At 36.7% G+C, this 20,663-nt stretch overlaps 1 protein-coding gene across 2 annotated transcripts in view; it reads right to left on the bottom strand.

The window, feature by feature from the left end:
* The window catches only part of LOC150090917 (transforming growth factor-beta-induced protein ig-h3-like), a 99,888-nt gene that overhangs the window by 36,986 nt on the left and 42,239 nt on the right, over positions 1-20,663 (bottom strand). For both annotated transcript variants that reach the window (XM_090380656.1, XM_090380650.1), the window contains exons 2-3: positions 17,884-17,982; positions 959-1,023 (exon numbers count right to left, since the gene is read on the bottom strand). In XM_090380656.1, coding sequence (XP_090236782.1) covers positions 959-1,023; positions 17,884-17,912 — 94 coding nt within the window. In that variant the 5' untranslated portion in view covers positions 17,913-17,982. The remainder of the gene's footprint in view (positions 1-958; positions 1,024-17,883; positions 17,983-20,663) is intronic.

The following is a 20,663-nucleotide window of genomic DNA, read 5'->3' as shown; positions in this document are numbered from 1 at the left end:
AGAGAACTGTTGGCATCGTGTGGAATCTGCAGTTGTCAGAAAGAAACCAAAAGACCCTTCGTGAACTTCAGGAAGCCATTTTTTCATTTTGTTTTCCATTTAAAATGATAAACTGAAGCAAATTGAGAGCTTCTGATAACATTTCAGCCATAATTGTCATGTTTATCAAAACTGTTGTATAAAGGTTGCAAATGCTCATATTGGAATATTTTGAGAGAGCACCTGTGAAATATTACTTAGCTTTGCCTTAACTATTAATAAATAGTTTATATTTGTTTATATTTCTATTTGTGATGCTAGTCAATCAGGTAACATAATATCGCGAAAAAGCGTCAGAAATGTGAAATTCCTAGGTGATGCACTTTCTTTGAACACCAATGTATATTTAGAAAGAGATCATGCATATTTACAGAGAGTGTTTCAATTAAAAGGCCTATTTATCGTTTGGACCTTGAATTTGATGAATATAGACTAAGTATCAAATTTAGATTTTACGATTTCTAATTAAAATTTTTAAATTTTGTTAAAATTGGACTAAGTATTACCATTTAGATTTTGCTATGTTTAAATTTAAACTTTACCGAATTAGAAAAATTGTTCCCTGCCTTCGGTTAAGCCTAAAAACATCACCAGTGTACTTCAGACACGAACACAAACTGACTTTATTTGGAGTAAAAAAAAAAAAAATTAAAATAAAAAATAAATAATAATAATAACACAACGGTTGTAGGGTGAGTAGGCGCGACGCAAATTACCCTCTACAGCTAGCGTTTTTTGGTTTACGTAGCTAAATTACATAGCGAGATTTCAGCCCAAATATGAAAGAAAAAAAAAAAAAAGCCCTCGATAAACCTAAAATAAGCGAGATAAATCCTGATGCTTTTTAATTGAAACTCCCTCTATAGTCAGACATCTAAGGTCATTATAGTTTCCAGACTGAATTTTTATTGAAACTAACCTCCGCTGCATCCAGGCTTGCCTTCCATTTGCTGGTAACCTTCGCAGCACTCATATCGTATAATTCTGAAAGAGAAGATATGTTATTATATAATACAGAAAAGTTTATTATTGCAGCAATTTGGTAAATTGATTAATTACGAAATCACAAGACCACTATAGTTCTCCATTGAATAGAGGACAGCATTCAAGTATAGGCCTGTATATTTTCTGATGTACTACTATACTTCAATGCTATCCATACTGCTAGAACCCCACACACGCGGTGGCGATTCTATAGGTATAGGAGTTTTGTCACAGCTGTAAAGATATTTTTGGCACGTATTTGAAGAATGGAATCATCTGTTGATTCCATTCTTGCAGTAAACTGGAAATATTTTGAATTGAATTGAAGGAAAACTGCTAAACTTCTCTGCAAATAATTCGCACTAAATAATGAGAGGGTCATTTAAATTTGTTAGCAAACATGCTCTAAATTTATTCCAATTAATTTAAATTTTAAATGTGATACTTGGCCTTGATATTTAGCTCATATATTTTGTTTTTATAAGAGCGTGACATAATTTCTATATGGTGGATCTAATTGTTTTTATTGAGTTATAAGTTGCTAACTACTGTACATATATATATATTTTCCATGAATCTGTGTGCTAATTTGGTTTTTGTAATGATATAAGCTCTCTTGTCTCCTTGTGTATTTTAATTCAAACGTGATGTTACCTGTGGATTATTTTCGCAATAAATGCCCATCGATCGACTGAACTGAAATGCAAAAATATTTCCTTCCTTCATTTTAGGACATTGCAACATAAGTCTTCATTTTTATTTATCTTAGTTGTATTGACCAAATGTCAATAGAATATCTTAGTTCAATAATTAAAAGATACTGAAATAGGCATTCATAAAAGAGGATAGTCATTCAAAAAAAAAAAAAAAAAAAAAAAGGATAAACAGTAAAATAATTGAATATGAACACTTGTCCATGTTTTCTAAATATAATAAAATTCGGTAAAATCCGTCAACATACAAAATCAAAGCTTCAGAGTTGTAATATAGATAAAGCTATCTTTTGACTAATTTTTGTCATCAGAAATGACGTGCTATATAATAGTGTCTCATCTTGTAAACAAAAGACCAATTAACCTTGTGGCGGGGCCTTCTGCTTGAAAGTAGGACAATACGAGGAAAACTTGTCGCAAAGTCAATTCTGTTTTCCTGTACCAATTAAGGCTTATCTTAAGAATTATCTATGCAATTTAAATTCTGCTGGCTGCAAAAATAGATGAAGGGACAAGACATTCCTGTAGATGTCTCATTTTTGTAAGGCCATACACGGTTAGCTATATAATATTTTGTTATGTTAGTGCTATTTCTTATTCAGTGAACTTCGTAACTTAGAGCGAACCCTCTTGCACATTACAGCTACAGTGGCGGACAAAAGAAACTGCATCATCTTTAAAAAAGTAGCATTTGTAGCGAAACGTATAAGATATTGTTTGTTACAGTCATTTTGTTTGTCTCAAAGCAAAGGTACTACGTCAGATAACGCTTCTATTGCATCAGACAGTAATTGAAAGGTACTGCATCAACCGTTTCTATAAATACGGCGTTGGAAGGGTATACACGCTGATTATATCCCGTTTTGCGGAGGGGTAAGCATGGCTCCATATGTTCAGTTGACACCAATAAAATAAAAGTGTAGCTGTTGTTTTGTCCCAGGAAGGGCTTCTACGCGTGCTGTCGCTGAGAAAATAGTCTGCCACCAGTCAACAGTATCCCGGGTGCTGAAATTAAAGCATGAAACCGGTGATGTGAAGAGAAGACCTGGATCAGGCAGTAAGAGAGTGACTACGTCTTCCAGAGATCAATATTTGAAACGGCTATGCCTTCGTAATCGCCATGCTAGTGCTCCTGATCTAAAACTGGACTTTGAGATGGCTTCTGGTGTTGAAACCAGTGCATGAACTGTCCAAAGACGGCTTTCGGAATGTGGTCTGCATGCCTAGCGGCCGAAAAAGAAGGAAGAAGGGACTTGTTTGGTCTAAAACGCACGTTTCATGGACAAAGGAGCAATGGGACACCATCACCTTTTCTGACGAATCGAAATTCAACCTGCATGACTCGGATGGGAAGCGATATGTCAGAAGACGAAAATCGAAGGCATACCATCCTGACTGCATAACACCGACTGAAAAGTTCTTCGCCGGTTATATGGTCTGGAGATGCATGACAAGCAATGAGGTGGGGAAATTAAGTTTATTATCGGGACGGTGCATGCAGAAACCTACACTGCTACCTTGGAGGAGTGCCCGAAACCTGTTTTAGGGATTACCACACAGACATCCAAAACTGCATTTTTCAACAGGACTCAGCACCTTGCCACACAGCAAAATTGGTAAGTTTTATGCTATTTAGATTTAATGATGAGTTTGTCTTATTGTCTTAAAGCATACTTACACCAATGTTTTCCCTCGTTTTTCTCCCTTAAGGTGCAGTCATACCTCAGAAATGCTGGCATTACAGTGTTGGACTGGCCAACACTGTAATTGCTGGTTTTGTCCCAGGAAGGGCTTCTACGCGTGCTGTCGTCTAATAATGTCGGTACATAATGTCGTCTAAAATTGCTCAGAAGAAGCCAACAAGAAAGATTCAGCTGCAGGAGAGCATTTTAAGGGTGTGGTACGACGAAATTGGGCAACCGTATATCCAGAAGTTGATTAACTCTAAGCCAGATCGTTGCAAGGCTGCAATTGCAGCTCGAGGAGGAACAACAAAATATTGAGAACTAATTTTGCAGATTTACAGTACATAATGTGTAATGTGTACATACTATTACGTTAACTTGTCATTTCAGTTTGTACACGTAAATGCAATAAAATGTATGTTTGGTTGTCATGATTACCATTTGCACGATTTCTCATATTTCCATTAATTACACATTTTACCCTTTGGGAAGATATTTATGAGAATTAGGTATATCAGGTGGAGTCTCTTTATTGGATTTCATTCACAGAGATATATATCCCAACTAACTAATGCATTTCGAACATTTCTGCAACCTACAATGCAGCGCAAAACACATTATTTGCAAAATTCACAAGTGATGTAGATTTTTTTTGTCTGCCACCGTATTAAGAATTGCTGTTAGGAATTCCCCCTTACCAGATTCTCAACATTCAGAATCACCAACACTAATCAAGCTGTTCAAAAAAATCAGCAATACCATAGTTTCTGAGGGAGACATTTTAGTGTCCTTTGACGTTGTATCTCTATACACCAATGTACATATCCCATTCACCTTGCAAGCTTTATGCGAATTCTTAACAGCAGATGATACTTTAACAAAATGAACTACCCTTTCCATTAATAATAGTATTCTCGAACTTACTTCGTTTTTATTAGACGCCAGATATTTTAGATTTAACAACAAGATCTTTCAACAAATATTCGGTTTACCCATGGGCTTAGGTATTTCAGCCCCCCTGTCCGAAATTTATCTTGCCACTATAGAAAATCAAATTTCACAACCCTTTCCTTCAGAAATAAAATTATATACACGCTACGCCGATGACATCCTAAAAATAAGTAACAGATCGCCCATAGATAAGTCTCTTTTTAAAGTTCAAATCTATACATGACAGGCTCAAACTTACCCTTGAAATCGGAATGAATAGCCAGATTAATTTTCTTAATCTTACCATCTTCAAAACGGACACAAAATTAAGCACAAAAATTTTCAGAAAAAATACACATACCGGAAAATACCTTCATTTCGCTTCACACCATCCCCTTAACACAAAAAAACTGTCTTATACAACCAAATCCATAATGCCATCAAATTCAGCTCCTCACAAAATGATTTACAAAACAAACTTCAATATCTCACAGAGAAATTCATATCTAGAAACTACCCTCCCCAACTCATCTCTCACACAATTTCCACCGTTAAAAATAAAATTAATAACCCATCCAAACATAATAATAATAAAAAAACAAACACACGCATAATTCTCCCCTACCATAACGAACTTGCAGGACAATTCCACCGCATATTTAAAGGTACAGACATTTCGCTCACCTTTTCCGCATACAATAAACTAGGATCCTTTTTTAATTCCTATAAAGACATACATAAATACCCCACTAGTGACCTTAACAATATTATATATCTTATTAAATGCCAGCCCAACTGTGACGCCTGCTACATCGGCAGCACCACCACAAAATTCATTCGGTTCTTCTAAAACCGCCAACACCCCCGCATACTACCACCAAAACAGTTTTAGAACAGGACAATCTAGTACAGAACTTACAATACAAGCTCATACCCATACCCACAATCCCTAGTTGATTCCGCTATTTCCATTATTAAACTCAAATCCAGCCACAAAATTCTTCACTATGAAGCACTTATTATCGAATGGTTTCGGCACCATTCTAACCTCAACATCATAAACATGAAACTTCCCTTCAACCTTTCCCCGGCTTGGAACCTCTCGCGGTTGACGTTCCCATATGTCCAAAAGAACATCATGGAAAGTACAGACAACATTTAAAATACAGCACGCGTTTACTTCCCGCCCAATTTGCCAACTGAAGACGTTATAACCAACGAAAGTCCTTCGTAACGACTATAGGCTCCGTCACACTATATTATCCATTTTAATTCACTCTTAATAATTTCTTCTTTCTTTAATGAGAACCTAGGATTGGAGATGTGCACTTCTACTTCCTTGGGCCCATTTTAAAATTCCGTTAAATCAACCTTAACAACCTCCTTAATCCCTTTACTTTACTTCCCCATCTAAATGATTTAATTACCATTCTTTTTAAAAAACTATTGCAGATTTATTCAAAGGTGAGTACCGTTTTTTAAGCACTTGCTATTCCATATTTCAGTCTAATACTCACGGTATTATAAGATTTCTATAATTTTTTAGCAATTTGCTATAATTTATATTCAACTTTAATTTTTTGACCACTAGGAGGACTAGAATATTATTTATCGTAGAACTTGTCGTTTGTTTACAGTAATACGGTTAAAATTAGTTTGTTTGGTACTACAGTGCTTGTGAAGTAATCGTTAGTGACCCTTTCACTAGTGCATGCCTTGAATGCTGAAAAGTTGTTTCTGATTTGTAAATCTGAATTAGATCTATCGTGACTGGAAGATTTTTATCTGGTGCTGATTGACTGATATTTATAATAAACATACTCAGGTAAATATTGCTATCATATATTCATTCCTATCTGCTTTGCGTTATTAACAGGCCTAAGTAATGATCAGTTCAGCAGTGCCGTGTTCAAAAAACGTGTACAATCTCACTATTAAAATTTTTCAGAAAGTGTGATTATGCTGATTATGTTTAAACGAGTAGTTTAAAAAGCAATTTTAAACTACCCGTTTTTTAACAAACGATTCATTCTGCTTTATTTTATAAGGCCGTTAAAGTGTTAGTAAATGTTTATAATTTTGCATTTGGCTCGATTTGTTACATTTATTTTGTGTTTTCTTTAATTTAAAATATTCAGCTCCCCCCACTACTTTTCTCATGTTTATGTTGCTGTAAAAAATATGCAGAACTTCAATATTCCTTTCTTCAATACAAACAATTACGATAAATATGCACTCTCGGTTTCGCAGCTGTAACAGTCAACAGGCAGTCGGACGCATTACTATTCTGCGTTGTCATTGGCTCATCGAGTGGTCAACTGGGCAGTCTGACATTTTACTGTTGTCCGTCGTCATTGGCCCGTGGAGTTGCTTGTTTTGTGTTGGAATAGTGTACAGACAAACAAGACAAAACTGCATGGTTTATCACAGCAGTTTTATTATAATAAATAAAAAAAAAAATTTTAAAAACAGCAAAGAAAACTGAATGTCAGGAAAAAACTGAACATACTGTAGGTTGTTATCATATGCGGCGCCTAATCTAAACGTTCTACGGCACTGACAGTGGGGTTTAGGTGGCCCAGTAGGAAGATAAAGAAGCAATTTTCTTCGGAAAAAAATTTTCCACCTCGAAATAACAAAACTTAACATCGATTATGTAGTAATGCATTGCGGGCACTGCCAAATAAATCAGGCAAGCTTCGAAGATCTCTTTGCCTTTGTGTACGGCCGAACCGCACATCACGTGTGAATTTTTTTTTTGGCTGATGCTGTATAAGCTCATACACTTGCTTTCTTGCATCACATGCGATCACTACTACTACTACGTGGGATTATAACCATGGCGGCCTTTTTCATTAAGCACTGTGCATAGGGCCTACGAAAGAACACGGACCCGAAAAAATATAATTTAGATAGAATTCAACGATTCTATTCCAACAGTGAAATTCTACAAACAAATTTTTAAACAAATTTCTAAGATAAATTCTTTCTTCGTCTTTTTTGTTAGCAAACTCATTAACGACGTCAACAAAGTTCGGTTCCCTGACAAAAGCCCACACGAAAATTCCACACAGAAAAAAACCCAGTCATAAATGCTCACACGAAAAATACCCACACGGAAGAATGTTCACATTATTTTTAGTTTACAGAAAACAAATTATTTCATATTTCAAAACGCAACAAAATGTTGAATTTATATACAGTACAGTGTTTTATTTCTACTTCTATACGATATAACTTTTGATACAAAACTTTGATTTTAATATAAAATAGAATATTTGGATGTAAATGTTTGCAAGGGAAATTACAGGAAATCAAATGCTCTGGTTTTATTGCAACTATAGCCTTTTATGTTATTTATAAAAATAAATTATTTTTTCTCTGTCTTACAAAGTGAACAGTCAATACTTTTTGGGTTTTTTTTTTATCAACAAACAACCAATTCAGACACATTTCAGTGATTTATTTTTTTGTCAAGAATTTGAATGGAATTTTCATTACTGTAAGTATTTCAATTTGTCTTCTACCTGCTGATATTCCTACGCAAAAGCGGCAACCAAATCATGCAGTGCATTGTATTTTCTCATTTTCACTCTAGATGGACCTGCCTGTGCATTAGCCAGTGTCATTCTGTGGCAAGCCAGATCCCTCTTCAGTCCATCAAAAAAACCACACGCTGGGATGACTGCAGTGGAATAGGGAATTAAGTGCATTGTGAAATCTCTCACAGCAGTTTGTAGTTTTAGGTGACCGTTCAAGAGCTGCATCATGATGATTACATATTCTTATTGTAAACTGGGGATCTCTACCTGCTGCACCCTCAATTGTCATTCAGTTATGAAGACAAAAGATGGCAACATGGTACAACAACCAACTGAACATTGTCATTGTCACGATTCCTGTCCTCAAAAAGCAGAAGCCAAACGAGGCAATACATGAGAGTAGTTAGTTCTACTCCTCATAATGTGATGGGGAATGTGTTGTCAGAGTTGGGTAACGATGTACTGGCCCATATGCCTAAACAATCATCCCTTGCGAGAAATCTTCTTGATCACAGAAAAGACTGTCATTTGCCTAATCTAACAACAATAAATTTTGACATTTCTGAGAAGTACCGTCAACTGACACTTCATTTCATTTCATGATTCAGGTGTGGATGATCCAGACAGAATTCTGGTTTTAGGTGATATAGAATTCTTGGTTGAATCGAACAAAGATACAATTTATGAAGATGGCACCTTTGATAAAGTTCCAAACATGTTTTACCAACTGTATATGTGGCATGCCAAGGTGGGTAACTCATTAATAAATACATCCGCCATGTATTTGCATTTTCTTACAGAAAAAGAACTTGGATACTTATAATAGAATGTTTGAAATCATGAAGCTGTTGGTTCCAAATCTGGTGCTGTAAAAGGTTTTAGTGGATTTTGAGAAAGCTTGCATGAATGCAGTGACGATTGCCTTTCCACACGCTGTGGTCAAAGGGCGCTATTTCTATCGGTGTCAGAGTGTCATCAGCAATGTTGGCTTGAAGACTGAATTTGAAACTGATATAAATACAAAAACTCAAGTTGTATTAACCTTTGTCCCAGTCCATGATGGGGGGAGTGTCTTTGCCGCCACATTTCCAGACGAAGATAGCTATAATGAGGTGCTCACATACTTCTTTCCCACATACATTGAGGGTGCAGCAGGTAGAGATCCCCAGTTTCCAGTAAGAATATGGAATCATCATGATGCAACTCTCGAACAGTTGCCTAAAACTAGAAACTGTTGTGAGGGATTTCACAATGCACTTAATTCCCTATTCCACTGCAGTCATCCCAGTGTGTGGTTTTTGTTTGATGGACTGAAGAGGGACCTGGCTTGCCACAGATTGACACTGGCTAATGCACAAATGTCCATCTAGAGGTGAAAAAGAGATGTGATGCACTGCATGACTTGGTTGCCACTTTTGTGCAGGAATATCTGCAGGTAAAAAACAAACCGAAATACTTGTAGAGATTGGCTAACTTACAGTAATGAAAATTTATTCAAATCCTTGACAGTAATGAAAATTCTATTCAAATCCTTGACAAATAAATAAATCACTGAAATATGTCTGAATTAGTTGTTTGTTGATAAAAAACCAAAAAGTGCTGACTGTTCACTTTCTAAGGCAGAGAAAAAATAATTTATTTTCATAAAAGGTTTTAGTTGCAATAAAACCAGAGCATTTTATTTCCTGTAATTTCCCTTACAAACATTTACATCTAATTATAAATGTTCTTGTTTATACTCCGGCACGACCACCAGGTCAGTGGAGTTTACAATAAATCAATACAACTGGTATTTCACAGTCACAGTCTCGAACCCCGGTTCACTCAAAAAGTGTACATTATTGAACTTGTGTTCCTGACCATTCGGCTATGTTAGGCCTGTTCTGTTTTATGTTGTAATCAAAGTTTTATATCAAAAGTTATATTAAAATACATCGTATAGAAATAGAAATAAAATACTGTATATAAATTCAACATTTTGTTGCGTTTTGAAATATGAAATAATTTGTTTTTTGTAAACTAAAAATAATGTCAGCATTTATCCGTGTGAGCATTTTTCTATGTCAGCATTTATCCGTGTGAGCAATTTTCCGTGTTTGTATTTTTCATGTGAGCATTTATGACAGTGGGTATTTTTCTGTGCGGAATTTTCGTGCGGGCTTTTTTCATGTGCGCTATTTATCTGGTGACCAAAATTCCGAGGGGCCAAAATTCCTCCCAAGCAGGACGTTTCTAAGGTATGTTGCCCTCGGGTGCTAATTGAAATTTGCCGCCCCCTTTAAAATTTTCATTATATGTGTATGTAAGTTTCAGGTTTTCAGGCGGCCCTTGAACGTTGGCGCCCTGGTGCAGTGCACCCTATTCACCCTCGGGATGGCTCGCCCTTGCTCCCAAGAAAATTGTTTATTTATCTTTCTGTTGGGCAGTTCACACCCCACTGCCAGTGACACACAGGAACATTTATATTTTATGTCATAAAAATGTAAATGATTATGTGCACCTTTTGGTTTGCGATAAATTTTGTGGAAGGCCTGTTTTACATTTTATGTAAGATTAACTATTAAAATATTTCTGCTCGTGTTCAAAATTCGCACTTTTAAAATACTCCTGGATTTATCACACAAAGGCGTTTATGCGTTCTGCTTATACAAGCTCGTCGTGAGTATTTTTTGCGCCTAGTGAAAAATGCACTTTTGCATAATGCTACTAAGTTGTGCCACTTGTTTAAAATCAATCACACACTTCATGTTAAGAAAACCTAATTACGAATAAGTATGTATTATGCAAAATGCACTGAGCGTTAGGACATACTCGTACGTAGCTGAGAATTATTTAAAATACTTTATTATCCGCTTTTTTTTTCCATGTGAGAACTTGATTATTATTATAAGTACAGTATGTTTTTTTTTGTGTATTTAAAGACTAAATCATTATGAACTCCAATAATAATAATAGGGCGGCCAAAGCAATTATGTCGCCATATCTAAAGAAGCAAGTGTGAGTTATTAGCATATTATCTTAAGCGTGTGCAATTCATTAAACTGCTTTCAGCACTCTGAGCAGACCAGCATTCAAACGTGTCGTGGCATAATGTCCTTACATTAGTATCCACTTCGGACTGTCACCTTTAACTCTTGTCACGTGGACTTCAAAACAAAGCTTACAGGAAGATGGGTTGCCATTAAGGTATGTCTACCTGCGTTTCCTCCCACTCTGTTGAGGTCATTGTCTACATTCAAAACTGGAAATTCTAGATACAAGAAAAAACATATTCCACTACTCTGAGTATTGCGTGTACAATGCCATTTCCCTACAAGATTTATATCTTGCAGATGCCTCGAGGGACCGCAGAAAGGTCAGTCAGGGACTAACGTTACACCCACAGTTCTAGGTAATTCGATAGTGATAACCGCTTGGCAAGACATATCGAAATACAAAACCGAACAGTTGGGAGGGTCACGTTTGAAATACACAGTAGTGTAATTTCTTGATTATATCATTCCCCAAGAGCCCATAGAACAACAATTCTATAGTCTACAAAAAAAAGTCTACAAAAAATAATATTTCCTCTATTGCCAGGCATGTAATTAAGAACAGAATGTGTTAAAAATGAAAGCGCTTCAAGGGCGAATTAATTTTGATATCCGCCGGGAAAAGTATCGTAATGACTTAGAAAGTAGCAACTGAGAAACGAACGGAGAGATTTGAATTTCAGTCAGTAATGAGGTTAAATGAAAGTAATTATTATAGCGGTTAGTAAACGGCAAGTTTTGCGTGTGTTGGGAGGGTGGGGGGAGGTGTAACAGCATAGAAAAACCAATCTTAGAATAACAGCATATGGAAGTTGTTCTGTTTACAGAAAATACAGCAGCATACATGCTTGTGCATGTTACGCTCTTGCATTATCTGTTAGAATGATTTTTGTTAAGCAGTTTAATCGTCGAAGAATGAAAATATGTCATTAAGTATTCATCATCATCATTAGCCATTTTCAATCCACTGCAGGATGAAGGCCTCTCCAGCAACTTTCCAGTTCCTTCTGTTTTGTGCAATGGCCATCCATTTACTACCCACAAACTCATGAATTTCATCTATCCATCTCCGCCGTTGCCTTCCAGATTTTCTTCTAGCTCCTCTTGGGTACCAATCTGTTATTTTCTTATTCCATCTGTCATCATGTCTTCCAGCTATGTGTGCTGCCAAAGACCATTTTAGGTCTTTAGTTTTGATAAGAATGTCTTTAACTTGAGTTTGCTGCCTAATTCATGTGTTTCTCTTCTTATCTAATAGTCTGATTCGCAATATAATTCGTTCCATTCTTCGCTGTGTAGTTCTCAGCTTCTCTTCCATTCTTTTGGTGAGTGCCCAAGTTTCACTTCCATAAGTCATGGTGGGGAGTATACATTGGTTCATCATTTTACGTTTCAGACAAACTGGGATATTTCTCTTCAGTATGTGACTATATTTCTTGAATGCTATCCATCCAAAATTTATTCTTCTCTTGACTTCCAGCCATTTATCATTATTACAGCTAATAACTTGTCTCAGATAAGTATATGACCTTTTCAATTACTTCTTCAATCATTATGTCCCTTTCTGTGGCCTACTTGTTCATCATTACTTTTGTTTTAGCCATATTCATCTTTAGTCCAAAATCCTTACTAACTCTACATAACTGATTAAGATTTTCCTCTAATTCTTTGGGATCGTGGCTTATGACCACATTGTCAACTGCAAATCGTAAATGGTTTAGATACTCTCCGTTCACATTGACTCCTTTCTGCGACCAGTCTAATCTTCTGAAAGCTTCCTCAAGGGCAGCAGTAAACAGCTTCGGAGATATTGTGTCTCCTTGTCGAACTCCTTTCTCGATTTTAAATTTCCTACTGTCTTTGTCTAGTCTAATAAAGGAGGTAGCATTCTCATATATTTTCTTCAAAATCATAATATGTGCGGTATCTATGCCTTGTCTTTCCAGTACCCGAAACATTGCTTTATGCTGTATGGAGTCAAATGCCTTTTCATAATCCACAAATGCCAGGCATAATGGTGTTTTATGTTCATTTGCTTTCTCCATTAGCTGTGATATTAAGTGAAGGTGATCCATAGTTGAGAATCCTGTCCTAAAACCAGCTTGCTTTTTCGGTTGATTCTCATCAAGTATTCTTTCTAATCTGTTAGTAATGACCCTTGTGAACAACTTGTAGATGTGGGATGAAAAGCTAATTGGTCTATAATTTTTCCAATTTCTGATTTATCTCCTTTCTTATGCAGCAAAACTATGATTGCATTATTCCACTGCTTAGGCGTCACACATTTTCTAATGCACTTTGTGAAGAGCCTTGCCAGTTTTTGTGTTATGTCTCTTCCTTCCAATTTAACAACTCTATAGTAACTTCATCTTCCCCCGGGGCTTTCTGATCCTTCATTTTCTTCAATGCATATTCTACCTCATCAGGAAGAATATCGGGTATGTCATATGTGTTGCTAATTTGCGATCCATCTTCCCCACTGCTGGCATCATTCACTCGCTCCTTGCATAATTCTCTATAGTAGTCCTCTGCTATTTGAATTATGCCTTCTCTGCTATTTATAAATACACCATTCGCTATTCTTCAGTTTCAGTATCATTTGTCTTTCTGTATTACTGCTCATAGCTGCTGATTTAAGTCCTTTGTTTTTCCTTAATGCTTGTTCTACTTTTCTTGTGTTAAATCTTATGTCCTCTCTGAGTCTCTTTCTAATGGCTTTGCATAACTCAGTATACTCAATTTTCTCCTTGTCAGTGTTTATCTTGCTCTTCATTTGTTGCCTTCGGTTCATCATACAAGTGTTTCTTGACTAATTTTTTCTTCTTTGGATTTCTTTTTCGCTATAGGTTTCTTGGGCTGTAATATTTCTCGTCGATATCTTGGTCCTGAGCAGTCTGCAGAAGCTCAAACTTGTTCTTAAGTTCTAGTACATACTGCTTTTTCTCCTCTTCTGTTATGTCAATGACCTTTGTATTATTTACTCGAGTCAGTTTTTACGTTTCTTTTTTTACATCTATATGAAGTGTGCATCTTACCATTCTGTGATCACTTCCAACATTTATCTTGTTCTGGACGATAACATCATTCACGATATAACTTCTGTTAGTGAGGATGAAGTCGATTTCATTAGTTGTTAATCCATTTGGACTCTTCCATGTCCACTTTCTGTTCACCCTTTTCTTGAAAAAAGTGTTCATTACTGACAATCCTTGAGATTCTGCAAATTCCACAAGTCTTTCATTTTTTCCTCTTTCATTTCTTTCACCAATTCCAAAATTTCCTATAGTTCCCCTTTCTGCTCTGTTTTGTCTTTTCCAACCTTAGTATTGAAGTCCCCCATAATAATAGTGTAGTGGTCAGGAGCGAGGGTGCATAGCACGCGTTCCTTGAGTGGACCGGCGTTCAAGCCCGTGACTACTAAATACGATAAATATTTGTATTGACGATTTATTGTAAACTCTACTGACTTGGTTGTCGTGCCGGAGTATAAACAGAAAATTTATTTAGAAGACTCTCAATTTCGGTGTACATTTCTTCAACCTCTTCATCATCATGGCTCGATTTTGGTGCATAAATCATTATAACCTTTAGCTTGTACCTCTTAGAAATCTTGAGTATTAGTCTTGACACCCTTGGTAATATACTTTTGATTTCCAAAATGTTGTTTTTTAAATCTTTATGGACCAGAAACCCAACTCCACCTTCACTACTTTCACTGTTTCCATTGGTGTACAGCAGATTTCCACTTGATAAATTTATAAGTGATTCATTTCTTCTTCATTAAGTATTAGTATTAGCCAAATGATGCAAGGCCAAAAAATAATTACTATCCATTTAATTTGCCCATACCTACTCATAATTTGTCCAGTCCTTTTTTTTTTTAAATTTAATCAAATAACACTCTTGATCTGGTTATCAGCAGTGATCATTCGTGTATTAAGAATTTGCAGATAAAGGAACCACTAGGTGGCAGTGATCACAGTGTGCTGAAGTGGGATTTACTCAAAGAGGTAACTACCGGCAGGGGTAAAGGAAAGGGTTTTTGCTTCCGTAAAGGGGAGTACAGTGGTCTCAGACAGTTTTTAAATTCTGTACAGTGGGATCAACTGACGATGTTACAAACAGTAAATTCTAAGTGGGAAGCATTCAAAGAATTAATCGTGGAAGCTACTAGACTTTATATACCGATTAAGAAATATCGTTCAAGGTTTAGGCCTAAATGGTTATCAAATGAACTAATGAGACTCGTGACAGAGAAGAAAAATGCATGGGATGCATATAAATTATCAGGTGACGCAGAAGCCTGTGGCAGATATAAGCTAGTCTGTAATCAGGTCACAAAGGAGGTTCGGCAGGCGAAGGCGGATTACGAGAAATCTTTGGCAAAAGATGCTAAGAAAAACAGCAAGGATTTCTTTACTTATATAAACTCTAAAAGGAAGGGGATTAATATGATTGGTCCACTTGACATCGATGGTTCGACTGTTGATGATCCTGCTCAGATAGCAAACAAACTGAATGAGTATTTTGCATCTACATTCACACGTGAGGAATTATTACAGTTTGAAAATGGAAGAAGGTTGTCAAATTGTAGCAGTGTGCTTAATGATTTTGTAATAACTGAGAGCAAAGTGGAGGAGAAATTGTTGAAGTTAAACATAAGAAAGGCACCTGGGGTGGATGGGATCTATCCAGTTATTTTAAAGGAGGCGGCAAAGCAACTAAGCAAACCCTTAGCCATAATTATGAGAGCATCCTTGGACTCAGGGGAGGTTCCCACGGACTGGAGATGTGCAAATGTGTCCCCAATTCACAAAGGTGGATCGAAGGGTGTCACGAGTAATTACAGACCAGTTAGTTTAACTTCTGTTCCGGATAAAATAATGGAGTCACTGGTTAAAGATGCATTGCAGGATCATCTAGACAAGACTGCAGCAATAATTCAAACACAGCATGGGTTTGTTAAGGGAAAGTCTTGTCTGACAAATTTGATTGGTTATTATGATGTGGTCACAAAGGAACTGGATGCAAAAAATAATTTTGATATCATATACTTGGATTTCAGGAAAGTTTTTGACACTGTTGCGCATGGAAGACTACTGTACAAATTGGAGCAGAATGGTATTAAGGGTAAGTTGCTACAATGGATAAAAGGATGGTTAAGTGGGAGAAGACAGAGGGTGGTAATCAATGGGTGCTGCTCTTCGTGGACTAATGTTATTAGTGGAGTCCCACAGGGTTCGGTGTTGGGTCCACTGTTGTTTTGTGTATTTATCAATGATATTGATGAAGGTATATCAGGCTTAATGTCGAAGTTTGCAGATGACACAAAGGTTGGCAGGGTTGTTAATGACAGTAATGGCAGTGTGCTACTGCAACAGGATCTAGATAATTTGGGCAGATGGGCTAAGAAGTGGCAACTGAAGTTCAACCTTGACAAATGCAAAGTACTGCATATGGGGAGAAGTAACCCCAGAGAAACGTACCAACTGTGTGGTACTACACTTAAGGTGGTAGAAAATGAAAAAGACCTGGGAGTAATTGTGCAGTCAGATATGAAGTTTTCTGAGCAATGCAGACAGGCTGCTAGGGCGGGTCATGGGGTTTTGTCAATGATATATAGGAATTTTGCTAGCAGGGAAAAGGAGGTGATTGTCCCTCTGTATAAGGCAATGGTCAGGCCACGCCTTGAGTACTGCGTACAGGTCTGGAGGCCTCATTTTAGGAAGGATGTAGATTTGCTTGAGCGTGTACAGAGAAGAGCAAACGATTGGTGAAGGGAATGAAGGGATTCTCTTACCAAGAGAGGCTTAAGTTCTGCAAATTGCAGTGGTTGGAGACTAGGCACCTGCGCGGTGATCTGATTGAGGTCTATAAGGCCTTGAATGGGTTGAGCACGCTGAATTCTGATGGGATCCTTCTACTTGTTCAGATTACGAACCTACGGGGACATAAGTTCAAATTAAGAAAGGACAGATGTAGAATAGATGTGCGGAAATTTGCCTTTAGCCAGCGGGTGGTTAATTGCTGGAACAAACTTCCATCTGTCGTTGTGGAAGTTGATAGGTTAAATAAATTTAAGGAGGAACTGGACAGGTATTTGGAGGGAATGGTGTGATTTTTTTTTTTTTGGCTGATGCTGCATAAGCTCCTACTCTTGCTTTCTTGCATCATGTGCCACTACTACTACTACTACTACGCCCTTCCACAACACTAGATGGAAGTTTGTTCCAATAATCAATTACTCTCCAGCCGAAAGCATATTTTCGCACGTGTCTTGCTACCGTCCTTTTCCAATTTATGTTCCTTTGTTTGTATCGTTCGAGAAAGAGTAACGATGCCATCAGCATTTAGTTTTCTGAATGCACTAAAATTCAATGTAGTCAGGTCTCCTCGTACTTCAGTAAGGTTCCTCGCAAAAAACTAGGAGGAAACCTTACCTTCAGTAATAAATTACCGAAAAGAATAAGGAACCTAACACCGAACTCCTGAAGGACTCCACTAATAACATTAGTTTGTGAAGAGCAGTGGCCATTAATTAATAATCATTCTCAGTTTCCTGCCAATGAACCATCTCGTTAGCACAGTAGCAACTTGCCCTTAATACAGGGATTTCAAAATTTGTAGTAATGTGATCCATTAAAATGATAAATGAATTTACGTGACCCCTAAAGATTCTATTTAGGTTAGAGTTAGCAAGAAACATTTATGCCACTTACTTTCAATAATTAAATTTAATCTATACGTCAAATGAAACAATAAGCTTGCAACTTTATAAAATAAATTCGTTTCATGGGGGGAAAAAATCATGTAAAACCTGGGCAAAATTAAAAAAAAAGAAGAAAAAGAGAGAGAGAGAGCGAGAGAGAGAGAGAGAGAGAGAGAGAGAGAGAGAGAGTAGAAAAAACAAAAAAGGACGCTGTATTTAGCTGTGTGAGAATGTATTCGTTGTACTTACGTCTTAGCCCCACATACTTCTCTGTGCATCCAATATTTGCAGCCAGTCCATAATTTACGAGAGGTTCCAGGTACTTCCTCCACTGCACAGGTGTTCGGCCTATAGAAATAAAAATTTCTATTAAAATTAATAAAACTATTAGTTTTATTCTTGTAGTATTAGTGTAAAACTACACAATGATTTCATATTTTCTCTCTCTCTCTCTCTCTCTCTATATATATATATATATATAATAGAAGTAGTAGTAGGTGAATGAAATAAATCAAAGTAAAAAAATAAAAATATATAAATACGCAAGAAAATAATATTGCTGCATAACTTAAAACATTGGTGTCCTCTCCAGAGTATCAGCCAACAAGATTGTAGGAAAACGTTATTGTAAGTTATCCGGAAATATTCTTTTCTTGTGTATTTACATCTTTTTGTATTTTGATTTATTTCATTGACTTACTCCTACTTTATTCCTTTTCGATTTGTTTACTCTTATATTTCTCTTTCTCTCCATTACTTTTATCACAAAACGATTATTCATCATGGTCGTTGGCTTTTTCTTCAATATCAGTGGCCCTAATCCTTGAACCTTTTTTCTTATTTTTCTCTCCATTTTCTTCCCTTTTTTTCTTTCATTTGCACACTTGCTTATTCCTTTTCTTTTATACATATATATACCCTGGGATACCCTGTATATATATATATATATATATATATATATATATATATATATATATATATATATATATATATATATGTATACAGGGTATCCCAGGAGGAAAGGTCAATATTCCAGGAGGTGAAAGCATAGGTCATTTTAAGCAAAAAAGTTCAGATAAACACGTGCCCTATCCCGAATGGTTTACGAGATATAGTCATTTGAATATTTATTTTTCAAGTGACAAATTTGGAACAGTTTATAATAAATTTTCAAAAATGCCACCATCAACTTCAATGCACTTTTCTATTCTCATGAGATCGTGGCGTGTTGCTTGTCTAAGTGTATCTTCACGTTCCTTTTTTTGGGCAACAGCGTCCATTATTCGAGCTAGCAGATCATCTCTCGTATCCACCTTTCTTCTGTACATTTCACCCTTCATCCAACCCCATAAACAAAAATCTAATGGGGTTAGATCTGGAGATCGTGGTATCCAGTTAATGGCACCACCACGACCAATCCGCCGATTAGGGAAAATTCGGTCCAGATGTTGGTTGCTTCACACGTCTGGTAGAATGGGAAGGGGCACCGTCATGATGAAAGTACATAGCACACCGTGTGGCCAAAGGAACGTCCTCTAGTTGTTCACCTAATGTATTTTGCTAAACTTGAAGGTAATTGTGTCCTGTCATTTGATGTTCTAAAATAACGGGACCTATCAATAGGTTATCGATCATACCGCACCACACATTGATTGAGAAACGAACTTGGAAATTTGTTTCCACTATACCATGTGGATTCTCGTGTGACCATCAATGAGTGTTATGTGTTGTTGATTCCATTCCGGGTAAACGTGGCTTCATCAGTAAATAGTATTGATGGAAGCACTTCACGATTGGCATTTAACCAATGACAAAATTCAAGATGCATGGCACTGTCCTCTATGTGAAGGTTTTGCACATGCGGTGGGTGAAATTGGTACAAGCTTTCTTCATGTAGTGTTCGCCATACACGTGTTCGTGAAACACCGAGATGTGCAGAAAGTCTTCGCGTGCTAATTGTAGGACTACGCTGAACCATGTTCAGAATGTGTTCTCGTTCCTGCACATTTTCTTGACGTTCTCGTTCAGATGAAACATGAACACTGGGAAGCGTACCTCTTTCACAATCTGTTGAAAACTTTGGAAAACACTCTACGATCTGGAATTCGACGTCTAGGAAAGCACCGACGGTATTCTTCAACAGCAGCAGGGGCACTACCATTGCAGAAGCCGTAAACATACAGCATATCTGCATATTCGGCATTAGTAAATATGTGCGGAATTTTTAGCAAACACTTCTACAATTAGTACTGACAACTGACGCTACTCACTGATTCACTCGCAGTCTGATTCACTTCTACAGTCACAACAATCAACTGATAACTGACAATCAAATAACGCAGTCTGATGGGAGGGAAGGAAAATATTGCGCGCCAATTTCAAAACAAATGTACATTAAAGTAGCTCTATCTCAAAAACCATTCTGGATAGGGCATTTGTTTATATGAACTTTTGTGCTTAAAATGACCTATCCTTTCACCTCCTGGAATATTGACCTTTTCTCCTGGGACACCCTGTATATATATATATATATATATATATATGCTGATTAAGTATTATTTAAATTAAAAGTGAGCGATGTTGTTGTAAATTAGTGATAAGGCATCAAAGATTGAGCTGTTATGAGCTATCAGTGTTTGATTATAGTTATTAAAAATCACAGAATGTCCAAACAAATCTTACTCACGTTACCTTATCTAGAAATGCAATTTAACCTCTGATCATAACGTAGATTCGTGGTAAAGGAATTCCACGACATGAGGTTGCTGCACTTGGCTGTACTGTTATTGATCCACACGATCCACACTGTGGAGATACTTCCACTTTACAGAGAATATTTTAGTCAGCTGTTTACATGAACTTTGGATTCTCCGGCGTTGACATCATCATTGTATGTAGCACGAAGTGAAGAGGCGGCCCTAATTCCAAATTCACTGTTTACAGAAGCACAATGGAAAACCTAATACGCATCTCATACATGTTCCTCTCCGGCATCATCAATTTCTACAACACTCTTAGAAATAGATATA

The sequence above is a fragment of the Mastigoproctus giganteus genome, chromosome 1 (genome assembly GCF_048544385.1).
Source record: "Mastigoproctus giganteus isolate SK-2022 chromosome 1, ASM4854438v1, whole genome shotgun sequence".
NCBI lineage: Eukaryota > Metazoa > Arthropoda > Arachnida > Uropygi > Thelyphonidae > Mastigoproctus > Mastigoproctus giganteus.
This window is presented reverse-complemented; position numbering and strand designations above follow the sequence as displayed.